The sequence below is a fragment of the Melospiza melodia genome, chromosome 10 (assembly GCF_035770615.1).
Source record: "Melospiza melodia melodia isolate bMelMel2 chromosome 10, bMelMel2.pri, whole genome shotgun sequence".
Classification (NCBI taxonomy): domain Eukaryota; kingdom Metazoa; phylum Chordata; class Aves; order Passeriformes; family Passerellidae; genus Melospiza; species Melospiza melodia.
Genome location: NC_086203.1, coordinates 20,179,428 through 20,192,457, shown reverse-complemented (window position 1 = coordinate 20,192,457; position 13,030 = coordinate 20,179,428). Strand labels below are relative to the sequence as shown.

General features: G+C 40.8%; 2 protein-coding genes across 3 annotated transcripts in view; one reads left to right on the top strand and one right to left on the bottom strand.

Annotated features, from left to right (window-relative positions):
* Positions 1 to 11,311, bottom strand: part of MGLL (monoglyceride lipase) — a 102,712-nt gene extending 91,401 nt beyond the window's left edge. Inside the window, exons 1-2 of the mRNA XM_063164776.1 lie at positions 11,177 to 11,311; positions 10,958 to 11,083 (exon numbers count right to left, since the gene is read on the bottom strand). Coding sequence (XP_063020846.1) covers positions 10,958 to 10,976 — 19 coding nt within the window. The 5' untranslated portion in view covers positions 10,977 to 11,083; positions 11,177 to 11,311. The remainder of the gene's footprint in view (positions 1 to 10,957; positions 11,084 to 11,176) is intronic.
* Positions 1 to 13,030, top strand: part of KBTBD12 (kelch repeat and BTB domain containing 12) — a 40,696-nt gene that overhangs the window by 14,460 nt on the left and 13,206 nt on the right. The window contains exons 4-5 of one of the 2 annotated variants that reach the window (XM_063164773.1): positions 580 to 730; positions 11,194 to 11,391. In XM_063164773.1, coding sequence (XP_063020843.1) covers positions 580 to 730; positions 11,194 to 11,391 — 349 coding nt within the window. Of the gene's footprint in view, positions 1 to 579; positions 731 to 11,193; positions 11,458 to 13,030 lie in introns of both variants that reach the window. The other variant, XM_063164774.1, reaches the window with a different exon arrangement.

Here is a 13,030-nt window from a genome sequence, read left to right as displayed (position 1 = left end):
GATGTAAAAATATATATCAATAAATACACACATATATATGTATATACATATATACATATACATATACATATACATATACATATACATATACATATACATATACATATACATATACATATACGTATACATATGACTGAGAAAGGCCAGCAAAGTACCTGACTGAGACTCATGGTACAGTCTGAGTAATAGTGGAAAGAGATTTCAACATTTATCAGGAAAAAAAAGACAGACTGGTTTTCTCTCATTTTTATTAGGACTGCACAGCAGCCTTGTGGAAGGGGGTATGTTCTTCCAGAGCTGGGAACCTTAACCCTAACCCTGAATGTATTGTTAGGATCCAAATCTTTGGCTCTCTTGCTGGAGGATAGAGACATCCACTTATTCCTTTGCCTTCTACAGCAGACTCCCAGCCACCAGCCATGGGTGCTGCTAAACCCTGGGGAGAACAATCCCCCCCAGCTGTAATTGATGTGTTTGTGCTATTTATCTGCCGAGCTGTCTGCTGTGATTAACTGCCTGCAGGCATGTGTGGAGGGCTCCAAATGCTGTGTTATTACATGGCTGTCATATTTCATGCAGATGGATCTGCCTGACGAGGAGCCGGATCGATTGAGTAACAGAACGTTCCGCTACGACCCGGGCCAAGACAAATGGGTGGAGAGAGCCCCGATGAAGTTCTCCAAGTACCGCTTCAGCACTGCCGTGGTCAATGGGGAGATTTATGTCTTGGGTAAGAGGAAACAGATCTTTAACAGATAGGACCATTACTTTTTCTCCTTTCCAGCAATTTGCCTTTGTGAAGTGAAATATCTCACCCTTTGTTACGTACCGTAGGGCAAAGTACCTCATACTGAATGGGGAGTAATGTCCAGAATAACTCCTGCTTGTCTAGAATAACTCCCTAAGCTGCAGAAAAGTATATCTAGTGAGATATTAGGAAGTTCTAAGCTTAAAAATGGAGCTCTGTGCATTGTATTTTCAGGCTCACAAGCAGGTATTGTATACAAAATAAGCAAGCATTATTTTAACCAAAAGTGCGTGTGCTTATAGTGGTTGGATAGAACCACTGTCAGTATGCTTTGCCTTGTGTGATTGGTCAAAAACCTTATAAAGTAAGATGTAACATTACTGCTGCCTGGGATGTGAACTGCTGGCATCTTCCCATTGTCATAACCATGTAATGAGACTGATGCTGGAAAATAAAACAGTTCAAGGCACGTTCCCAGCAGTCCCATCCTGTTTGTGATTTGTACATAGACCACAGCTGGCCATAAATGGGGAGTATTTTTATAAAGTTATTTGTTCCCCACATTATTTCTTCCTTCTGTAATTTATGTAGGTTAAAGTATGTGAATGTGTAGTGTTCTGGATTTGTGCAACAAAGATATTTTTCTTTGGGGTGTCAGGGTGTGACATAAATAATAAGGAATTTTAAAAGGTGAGTAGAGAAGCCTTGAAGCATCATTTCACATGTGAGCAGTGAAATGCTAAGGAATATATGCAGCATCCTGAGGGAAAGGCATAAGGATAAAGAAAATTTTGATTTCCCAACACTAATATCATTGTCTCCTGACAAAACTCAGTGAATAATTCTCTTCCACCTATCTCAACACAGTGCATTAAAAAAAATAAATTCTTTTTGTCAAGTTTTGATTGAATCCTTTCAGGTTTTTTGTTTCAAACCAGTACTTTGACCAAATATTTTACAATTTGTGCAAATGAGTTCAATAATCTCCTACCTCCCCCAAGATCTTTTGCCCCAAAATCTTATTGTAGATAGCTATATGACTGGAAAGTTCTTGAGGAAGCAAGGAAAAAAGTCCATCCAGTCAATCTACAGGTGGGCTGTGAGTGATTCATGCCCTTCCATGCTCCCATGGTCTCATGGGCAGCTTTAGGTATGAAAAAAGCAGCAATTCTATCAGCACCTCAGGACATTTCAATCCCCTCTGCTTCAAATACTCCTGCTTACTAGCTGATCAAAGTGAACACAAGAATACAGTGTTATCAGCTTAATATGCCTCCTATATCAGGGTGTTCTGGCTTTGTCTGGGTTGTTACATACCAGGGATAAAGCAGTTTGTTCCTGGCTCGTAATACAGAAAGGGAGGTGGGCAGGAAAGGTGTCTTTGAAGCAGAAGAGGAAAGTGGCTTTAATGCTGCATTTGTCTTCTTTTAGAGAAACTTCTTTCTCTTAAGTGATTTGAGAGAGGCCCATAGGCACAACCAGGAGGAAGGGTAAAAGAAGCTCATATGAAAAAGTGAGTTTTGAAAACATAAAGTTGGGTCATTATTGTCAAAGGTTAGTGATAGAGAATGTCAGTGTGCTCTTAAATAATGAGAGTGTTGGCTGCCCTGGTTCAAAGGTGCTTTGAAAACATGAAGGCTTCATGCTTTGTAAAAGGTTAAATATATGTAATTATTTATACTGACACTCATGCTCTAATGGGGCAGCAGCTGGAATAGCTGGAAGAGAACAGCACATTCATGTGTCTCACTAAGAACTGCTCCCAGACCAAGACCTCGAAGGCTGTGATGACACAGGGAGTCAGGGAGCAAAAATAAGCAGCTGCCTTGGGATGCATGTGATAAAACAAATTGACAGTCTTCTTCCCAGCAAGCCTGACACTGGCTCAGGGAAAAGGAGTGGCTAATGGGGAAAACTGCATCCATTTTCTTCCCTCAAAATCTCACAAAGCAAGAAGCATATGTGAAAGCTTACAGTAATGAAATGTACAGATTGAACACAAGACAGAGCCTTAAATCCAAAAAATGCCCGTTTAAATGGCATTGAGGTAAATATTGGTCTTGTGGACCTTCAGAAGCACTTTGCTAATGAAAAAATAAAAAAGCCTTGGTTCAGTACGTGTAGCAGCCAGTGCTGCAGTATTCAGGGAGGTGAACACTGAATAGCTTGAATTCTTTCTTACCTGCTGGTCAGTACAAATAATTCTCTGTGTGTGGGAGAGAGAAAATCTTTCCTACAATCTGATCTGAACATAGCTGGTAGCAGGGTTTTGCTCTGTCTCCATGACTTTGCTGGTTCACACACCTTCCCATGGCAGTCTTTATTTGAGCCCATTCCTAAGGGAACCAATGCACTTAATGCTTAGGTTACAGTTTGCTGCATTGGACCCTTCACTCCTTCCACTAAGTCTAACTAAACATTCATAGTGCCACTGGTGTTCTCAGTTTTAACAGTGTAAACCTGGGCTAATTTCACTGTAATGGACAAACTTGCTTGTGATTTATACCAAGGGTAACTAAGCTCACACACTGCTCCCAACAGCAGATTTTTGAGAGAGATTGGGTTATGTTTACCATTACATTTCTGAGCCTGCCTCCCTTCTGATGCTCTGCCCACTCAAGGTGTAACTGCAGCAAGTGCAGACACAGATCATTTATCATCAGGTAGCACGAATATCAGTTGCAGAAAAGACATTTTGACCTAGGTCTGGGCTGCTTTCACAACCTCCTCATTGCCAGTTTTCACAAACCTTGTAAAAACTTTAACATTCATAAATCTGCAAAATTTAGTTGAAACTGGCCAACAGGCACAAAAGCTATGTAAGGTAGAGAAAATAATGTAATTGCAGATAGAGACCACATATAATTGCATGAGTCTTGTTTCCTTGGGAAGAAAATTTACAATATTACAATATTGCAACTAATTTTTAAATTGAAAGAGAAGTCTGAGCCAAAAATGATTGGTCAACAAATTCTGCCTTTGAATATGCTGGTTTAAATCCACCTGCAAGAGTATGGGTGGAAACAGATTTATATGTTAAGACTAAGAAGACAATGTGGTCGCTAAATGTTAACCATCACAGTCTGAAAACTCTGTGGAGAGATTAAAGCATTTTCCAATACCTCTCAAAGTGATGAAGCAATTTCCAAATGAACTCTGGCTGGAAACAGTGATACAGACATGATACTGGCATCTTACTCTGCAGACACCGCACGCGGCCTCATCTGCAGCTGTAAACCCACACTCACCAACTGTAATTAAACCTCATATAGAAAGAAAAAAATCATTCCATGGTTTATCTGTGGTGACAGGCTCATGTTACCTTGTGAGTTCTCAGGCTGCTGGCCTGTGAGGTGGGTCCAGCTCTCCTCTGGACACAATTGTGATGGAAACTCCAGCTGGGGGAACAAGCAGCTCATGGCATTGAGAGGAGGTGAAAATGCTCCTAATCTGGCTGATGTAGCACTTGATGATGGAGATGATGTTCAGGAGATAATGGGGATGGAAAGAATAGAGATTTAGAGTGACAGAGCAAAGAATAGCAACTGTCATGAGAGTGGTAAAACCACTATACTGTGGTTTTACCCCAAAGCTGTGCGTCCCTTGGACATCACCCTGCTTCATAAGAAGTGCCAGGTACTCTGGGAGTCTAGAAAGATGCTGTCAAGGGTGATTTCTGCAAAAAGACACATTCTGAAGAGGATCATTGTAGGCACACAGTTTGTGGTAACTGGGAGTGGGGCTGGCCCCACCTCATCCCCAATGAGCAGCAGGTGAGCAGCACTGACAGCAATGAGCCAGGGCACTGCCCAACCACCAAAGGGAGCAGAGGGCACACAGGTGCAGGGCATCAACAGAAGGGGATAAAAGGCTGGGCTGAGGAACAAGAAAGAGCAGACCCTTGCAGCCTTCTGAAGTGCTCTGATGTTGCTCTGTATGGGCAGACACCTGAAGCTTCTGATGTGGTATGGTGTTACTGTGTGTGGGTTGAAGCCTTCTTAATTTGTGTGGGGATACTCTGTGTATGGTGGCTGTCTCAGCTGTGATAGGTCATAAGTTGTTCTCATCTAGTGGCCTCAGAGATAGCTCAGGGATAATGTCTAAGCTTTTGTGCTGTAGGTGAGAGAGAGGCTTTGGTTGGGTCTCTGCTCTCTGATCCTAATGGGAGTTTCTCATGGTGAAGTGTGCGCACAGAACTTGCACGTCTGACAGGCTCCTGCACAGCCCCAGCCAGGGGACACTCTGTGAAAGGGCTGTTCAGAAGCATGAAATGGCACTGCTTGGATTCCCACAGGGATCCCCCACTTCTCCTACCATTCTTGTTTCTTTTGGGGTGTAAATCTGCATGGACATCCTGCAGTAAGCTGAGGAGATCCCCTGGGGCTGCTGGAGGCAGAGGAAGGAAAGGAAAGGAGGCAAGGTTGAAGCAGGTAAATGCCAGATATCTTCTGTATGCCTGGAGGACCACACCCTGCTTCCCAGGAATAAAAGCATGAAATAAAGAGAGAGCTCTAGCTGGGCACATAGTGATGCAGAGAGCGATTTCTTTCAAGCAAGTCTTGGAAACAAAGTCCTTAAATGGAGTAAGGTTGTCAGCTCTTTCCAGCAGGATCTCTTGCACAGGTGTCAGCACATTGAGGGACTCTAGAGCACAGATGAAAAATCATTGCAGAGAAAGTTGATCCTCTCTAATGTCTGTGATGTATAAATGCAATTTCTATCATAAATATGAAGCAGAAAGAATTGATGGACTATTAGCTTTGAATAAGGTAAAGTAGCAGACTCTTTGATAGACAAGTTTAATTTTTGCTGTCATCCATGTAGATGGAAATCTGTAGTAAGTAGTCTACTGATGGCAGTTGTGTTAAGATCACTTTATTCTCACCCAGATCAGGATCTGATGCTTAGCCTTTGAAGTGTTAATTTCTGAAAAGTCCTACTGGCACAGCACAGAGTATGCAGTCACTGTCCAAAAACACTTCCCAGACTAATTGCCAGCTCCAGCATGTAAAACCCTAATGACTTAAATGGAATTATTGTAGAATCAAGCTGATGGAAGGAAAATGAGAAGTAGATCAGAGTTTTTGGTCTGAGTAATAGCATTGTTCAAGAACCTGTACCGTGTGTTTTAATCAGCAGTCCTGCACCGTAATTGTCTGTTTGTTGTGCAATGTTCCTAGAGACTCTCATCTATTTATACACCATACATAATCCTCATAAGTAAATGAACAGTGTTTCCTAAGGCTCAAAATCCTTTCTCCTATTCATCTCTTTTCACTGGTCTCAGCTCTTTCTCTCCATATTTTCCCAGGAGCATAACTATATTTGTTGGAAAGCCCAAGAAAGAGCAGTATTGTGTTCTTAATGACAGAGGCAATTGAGACACTTTTGGAAGAAAACCAGATGGGAGGGCTCTATTTAAGGTCATGCATTTTAATCTCTCACTTTAAAAAATATCCTTTCCAGCTACTTCTCTGAAAACTTATCACAGCCAATGTACAAATCAGGAAAATTTATCCAAATGAATCCATTTGAATGCCATATTCATTGCTTCTGTTAAAACACACTCAGTAGAACTAATGTCTCTGAAATACAGGTCAGTGGTAAAAAAAAAGCTGTATCACTATGGCAGCTTCAATCATGTGTTGCTTTTATGCTGTATAATTCCTGCTTTATAAATAATAATGTATTGAAGGACTTAGATGAGAAATCCTATTAGGGAAGATTTAGGAACCAAAGAATTTTTGTTTATCCTCCTCAGACTGGCATCCTACCTCTTACAACTTGGGTTTTTTCCCCTGGGCTCTTGCTGAAAGCTTCTTTTAGAAGTTTTAAACAGTTAAATGAGGTTCAATTAAATACTGAACATCTTGATCAAAAAATACTTATTTGAATATGTACTTTGGGGTCTCTCTGGAAAAGAAAGTGTGTGTAGGAGGAGCTGGAAGGAAACATTTTAGCTTTCATGCTTGAATATTAACTGTGCATTTGAAAAACACTTTCTTTTAAAATAAACATGTCTATTTATAAATATGCTTTGGACTTGTGACAAGTAGCAGCTTATGGGTCTGATGCTGAGCTTTTGTACCTGTGCAACAGCCTCCAAAGTGTCCATGTGCAGGAAGGAACAAAAATAGGCAGAGAAATTGGTCTGACAGATGAGATTGAAACTGCTTTCTACACACTTAAGTATTTTCAAAGGAAGTCAGAAAAGGCATTTTATGAGAAAAGGAGCTAAACTGAAACACTGACCACGCTTAGGAAGACAATAATCTGATTTTTCAGCCCCGCTTCTAATCAATCTTATGCCCTCGTGTCTTCTACAAGCTGCATTACCTCATCTGCTGAGCTCTGGGTTAGCAAAGGATGACATTGCTTCTTGGTTTCACCTTTGGAAGTGCCTGCCAGGGCTGCTTTATGGCTCCCTCATTTCTCTGCCATCCCGCCCTGCCTAGCAGAGCATGAGAGAGAAATAGAACTGCTGGGACTCAGCTTGAGTGCTGGTAATGAAGGGAAATGTTACATAAGAGATTAGCACTATTAAATTCATTGTGCATTCCAGAGATCAATTTAATAATGAATTACTTTACAGGAGACAAATCTTGGATTTCATTTTTTCATTTGCTTGTTGAAGAGTTCCTTTTTTTTTTTTTTTTTTTTTTTTCCCATTTCCCAGGTTCCTTTGATAAAAATTCAAAGAGGCACTACTAAGAGCACATATTGCTTGCTATTGTGATCTGAGGACTCAGTTAGAGGATAAAAAATGACACTGTCAGTACCCTGAGGGCACCAACAACTCTTGATCACCCTGAGCAGCATCACCTGGGGCCTCCGCCCACCCCTGTGCCCACAGGTCCAGAAGCATCAGTTAAACACAAACCTAATGTCCTAAAGCCCTGTGCCCCCTTCTGTACCCAGCCTTTGCTCCCTAAATGTCAGCCCCATTTTGTGTAGAGGCTCCTGCAGGAGCAGAGCACCAGCTCAGTTTTTCAGCTGCTCTATCCAGAGAACCTGAGATCAAGACAATCTTTGTGGTGTTAACCATAGTTCCCTGTGTCTCCACTTGTATTTGTGATGGTTCCATAAAAATGAATGAGGAAGCCAGTGGCTTCTGGGCGATGTGAATTGTTGAATAATGGAGCACAAAGTGGCCAGAGCTGTCTGACAGAGCAAGGGGACTTTTTCTGCCAATTTGAAATCTCACATTGTGTATATATATATACATTGTAGATTATGAATAGCCTGGTTAATGTGAGATTCTTCCACTCAATTGTAGATGTGAATTGTTTTAAATTTGAGACTTTTTTTGTTGGTTTTTGTATTCAGTTCTTTGGAAACAGTCCTGAGACATCCATTTCCATAGAGGAAAAATATACTTATTCACAGGAGTAATTCTCAGCTACTGCATCTGGGAACACAGAAAAACAGTGCTTAGAGAGTCTGATATCCTCAGTTCCTTTGTTAGCAACCTGGCAGTGTTAACATTGCTTTAAGAGAGGAGGTTGAAGTTCATGATGTCTTTTTTTCTATAATGCTCTTCTTCTAAGCTTGAAAATTAAATTTTACTCCCCTCTGGTTTTTCCTTCTTCCTTTCTATTTGCTGAGAACTTAGTTTTGCCATTATAAATTGAATATGAAATTGGATTTAGCTGAAATAGCTGTGCAGGGTTTAAATAAAATGTGAATGTTTTGTACCTTCAGGACTGTCTCTGATAAAGACAGGATTAACAGAGGTTAAATATAAGTTGCTTAAACCACCCCATGAAGGTTTCATAAATGCTTGAAAATGTAGTAGCTCTGAAATTTTTTAAAAGATGCATCAATAGGTCCTGGAAAACTGATTTTCTAATAACTATACAGGAAAAATATTTGGTGGGAGATCCCCTGGACTGGCAGCTGAATGCCTTCATTAAAAGGTAATGGTTGTGAGGTTTTTTTGCAAAAAGTCACTGACTGCTTTGTCAGTTTTGTACCTGATTATTTGTGTTCTTTCTGAAGTTACCTTGCCCTACAGTTACTCTATCTAGAAAACGGCAATAAAAACACAGTAAGAAATAAACAGCTATTATGCTTCTAAAGAAGTTCAGGGCCATTTTGTTCACCTCCCCCTCCCTGCCTGAAATAATAAGGCAATCAGCTGAGTTATTGGTTTCTGACATGCTGCATGCATTCCCTAGCTGGTGCCATTTATTCCTCTGATTGAACAAGAACCTCTTTCATTTTTCACATGAAGACTTTTCTTTTGGGTGAGTGCATATTCTTCAGTGGGGTACAGTAACAACTGGGCTAATTCAAAAATATCTAGCTTGACAACCGGCAGCCATCTGTCTTTGGCACCACAAAGATGTGTTTTGAAAGGGTCAATTTAGTCTGTGGGGAGTTCTAATATTATTGGTTCCCAGTTAAAACTGCCTTGAGAGGCTCTCTGCATTACACTGCAGTCTGTGGACTGTACATAAACTGGTGGCAAATTGTTTTCATGCTGTATTCTATGAATCTGCCAATGGATCTGTACAATCAGAAACAATATGAGATGAGCAATCAATTAAATAGCTTAAAAAATATGATTAGCTCTTAAATTTTTTCTTGATAAATTTAGGAGAATATTGTCCTGTTCTAAGAGTGTCACCTCTCTAATGAGGCATTCAGGAGTAGAGGAAAAGGCTGCACAGGAGAGGATAATGCTTCTGGTGTAAAGAGCAATACAGTAAATGTCTGAATTCTGAAATACCCCAGGCAATAGCTCAGTGAGCCTCCATCATGAGAAAGGGAAGCATCACCCTGCTGAGCCTTTTTGACAAGGAAATGATTAGCAAAATCCCATGACCACAGTTAATCTCTACCTCAGCTCTCAGGTGAATCAAGCCTCAGAGGAGGAGCCCACCAGAGCAAATGCTGCTTTAAGTGAGGATGTTAACACTCAGCATATTTCAGTGCCAGCCCTGTGTTGGCACACACTAAGGGGTATCTAGTACCAAATGCAAGGACCTTGCTGGTGGGTATTGGGGCAAGTAAAGGTTCCCTGAGCTGGAAAAGGAGATGAAAACCAAACTTGATGAAGGTTTTCAATTTCAAATATTGAACAAAATAAAATGCTGTTAATTTCAGCCAGAGGAAAACTTCCTGGTGCTAACGAACACTGAATTTCATTCTAATTTTTCTGCTCTGATACAGGTTTAACTGATTTTTATATTTGCCTGACTCTAAATGCTAATGCAAATCAGAAACACAGTGCTAGCAAATTTGGAGCACTGCAGTCCCCATTTATAGGGAGCTTCCTCTTCCAAACACTTTTGGAGAATGCACAAGAGATTTAAAAAATAACACAGTCCATTTTAAGAGGTAGATTGAAAATCATATAAAAGTAAAACTTGGAGCAATAGGGGCTCATTTCTCTGACAGACCAGCTAAACAGCACTAGGGACAATGTATTTTAAAAGCAGCTGAACCAGCACAGGTTGCACTTGCAGTCCTTTCCCTTTGCATAGGCATAATTACATGCTTACAATGCATTTTGGATTTGCACAATTGAGCAGCCCCACACGTGTATCTGGAATGCCAGCCTCCATGTGGAAATGGCTTGCCTATTGCAGCCATTTCATGTTTAAAAGTAGCCACAAACACACACATGCACAAAAGAACTCCATCAGCGCTCATTACAGGGTATTGTGTCCATTGGCACAGATGGAAAACCTGCATGGGGAGGATGTCAGCATATTAATTCCTGGGAACCAAAGGCTGCAAATTCAAAATGTGGATTTGATCACTGGAAGGGATTTGGAAAGGCAGAGCTTGCAAAGTACTGCCACTGTTTCCAGTGTGCATGGGGATCTCAGGTACACCTGCAGGCTGTCCCAGCAAAAGGAAACTGGGATCTGTTTCAATCCTGCATACTGACTTCAAGCACCTTAATTAGCCACTCAACAGTAGGGCTTGTTGCTAATAACTCAGCTGGCTGTCCTGTGTGTTGAATGGGTTTGTTGCAGGAATTTTATTTGCTTTAAGAAATAAGTGTAATTTAGCATAAGAGATAGGTATAATATTGAAGAAAACTCACCAAGAAATGCAAATAATTGCTAGTAATGTGTGAGGGTCAAATCCAGCAACAGTATTTGAAAAATAGGTTTTCATCCATTGCAATTTGTCCAGCAAATAGAACAAATAATTATGACAATTTCTACCATATGGGAAGAAAATAGAACAAAATACCTTTGTGTTTTGAAGGCATTCTGCTTGTCCTTCCTTTGATATGAGACTTCAGAGGGGATCTTGCTTTGGTGTCTGTGGATAACGTGCCGTAGCTTCTGATTTGTGTTCTCTCACAAACTTCTGAAGCTGCAAAGAGGAAAGAGTGGGAAATGAGAGGATGCAAACAGAATGCAGCCAGCAATGTATTTCACAGCAGAACGTGGGACTGTTACATTTCACCTTTGTATCTTTTGCAGGAGGAATTGGGTGCCTTGGTTATGACAGAGGACAGACACGGAAATGCCTTGATGCAGTGGAGATTTACAACCCTGATGGAGACTTTTGGAGGGATGGAGCCCCCCTGCCTTCTCCCCTCCTCTCCTTACGAACCAACTCCACCAGTGCAGGCTGCGTGGAAGGGAAGCTGTACCTCTGTGGAGGATTTCATGGAGCAGGTACTAAAATGAGTCCAGCATGCTCTGTGGAGTTACAATCAGTTCCACTGGGCACAGACTGACCCGGTGAGTGATCAGCCGTATCAGGTGGCACTGGCATGCCCTGGAGTCACAGACCTGATTCTGCCCTTTGGACTGCCAGCTCCTAATGTCAATATGAATTGGGTTCTGTTTGGCTTTGGCTATTTTCCTTAACAAAACACAGAAATTTAAGGATGTTTCTGATCTGTTTCTAAACCTGTCCGAATCTAAAACCTCAGCAGAATTATTCTGGATTCATATTTAGAGTTACAGAAATGAGGATCTTAGTATTTTATGGACATCAGAGAACTTGGGCATATTTGTTGAAGATTAGGGCCCTGTCCATCAGTCCTTAGCCATGTTATCTCACTCTGCCTGCTTACTTAGATGTTTTTTGTAATCAATGTTGAAAAAACTTGTGTACTTAATGAGGGTCCTGGGATACAAAAAGACTGAAGTTCCAGATCTGGTGATTTTAAATAATCTTAGCCCCAGGGACACCTTTCTGCTTTTAAATCTTCTTCCTTCCAACTTTGCTTAGCTTTATCTAGATCTCCAGTGCACATAACCTATTTTTTTTTTCATTATAAATGCAAAGGATTGCAAAACAAGCACACTTAAACGATTCTGCTACATACAGTTGCCACCCCAAATTCCTTTCTAGGAGAAAGCAATAGCACAGATAGCAATAGCAGTTATCCAGTGCTAATAAATATCATGTCAGCCTCACTGTTGATCAGGAATGGTGGTATCACTGGGAGACCTGTCCTTCTCATTACAGTTTTACTTGTATAACAATGTCTAAACTTAAAGATGCTGTTATTTTAGAATTATGATTTTCATCAGCTAGTTCACAACTTGCCTTCTGCTTTCATTTGCTGCTGTTTGAGGAAGCTGCTTCCTGAAAAGAATTGTTTGGCGTGTTCCATGTCATCTCTGATGGAAGTTCTGTGACGTCAGAGAAATTTTGCTTAACACAAATTACTGTGTTTCCATAGCAAACCTTGTGCCATTCTAGTTGTGTTTTTTTTTTTTTCTCAGCAACATTATGAAAGAGCCTAAAGTTAGTGGGTAAGAATTTCAAAAGGCTAATCATGGGAAGTGGTTGAGTCACCATCCCTGGAGGGAGATAAAAGATGTGTAGATGAGGAGCTCGGGTACGTGGTTTAGCGGTGGGCTTGGCAGTGCTGTGTTAATGGTTGGACTGGATGATCTTAAAGGTCTTTTTCACCCTAAACAATTTGATGACTATGATCATTAACAGGTGAAAAATGAAGCAATTTTTTTCCAGATGACTAACAGATTAATATGAGATTTTCTGACTAGTGTAACTTCAGAGCCATAAAAAACACTTTCTGTACAATGCCACCACGTTCTGCACTGAGTCATGTATAAAGAGTGGTTGTTCTGGGAGAGGCTGAAAGTCCTCCTGTGGATTTCAAGAAGGCTGTCTTTTGTATATTTGTAAAATGCCAGCTCAATGGGGTCCTGATGCCTCCTCTACAATTGCAATCTGTATCATTATGTATAGAACTCCTTTGTACTAATAGTGCTATTTAGATTGGAAAACAAGAAGTCAAAGTTACAAAATGCCAGTTTTGCAGTTACCTGTGCAACC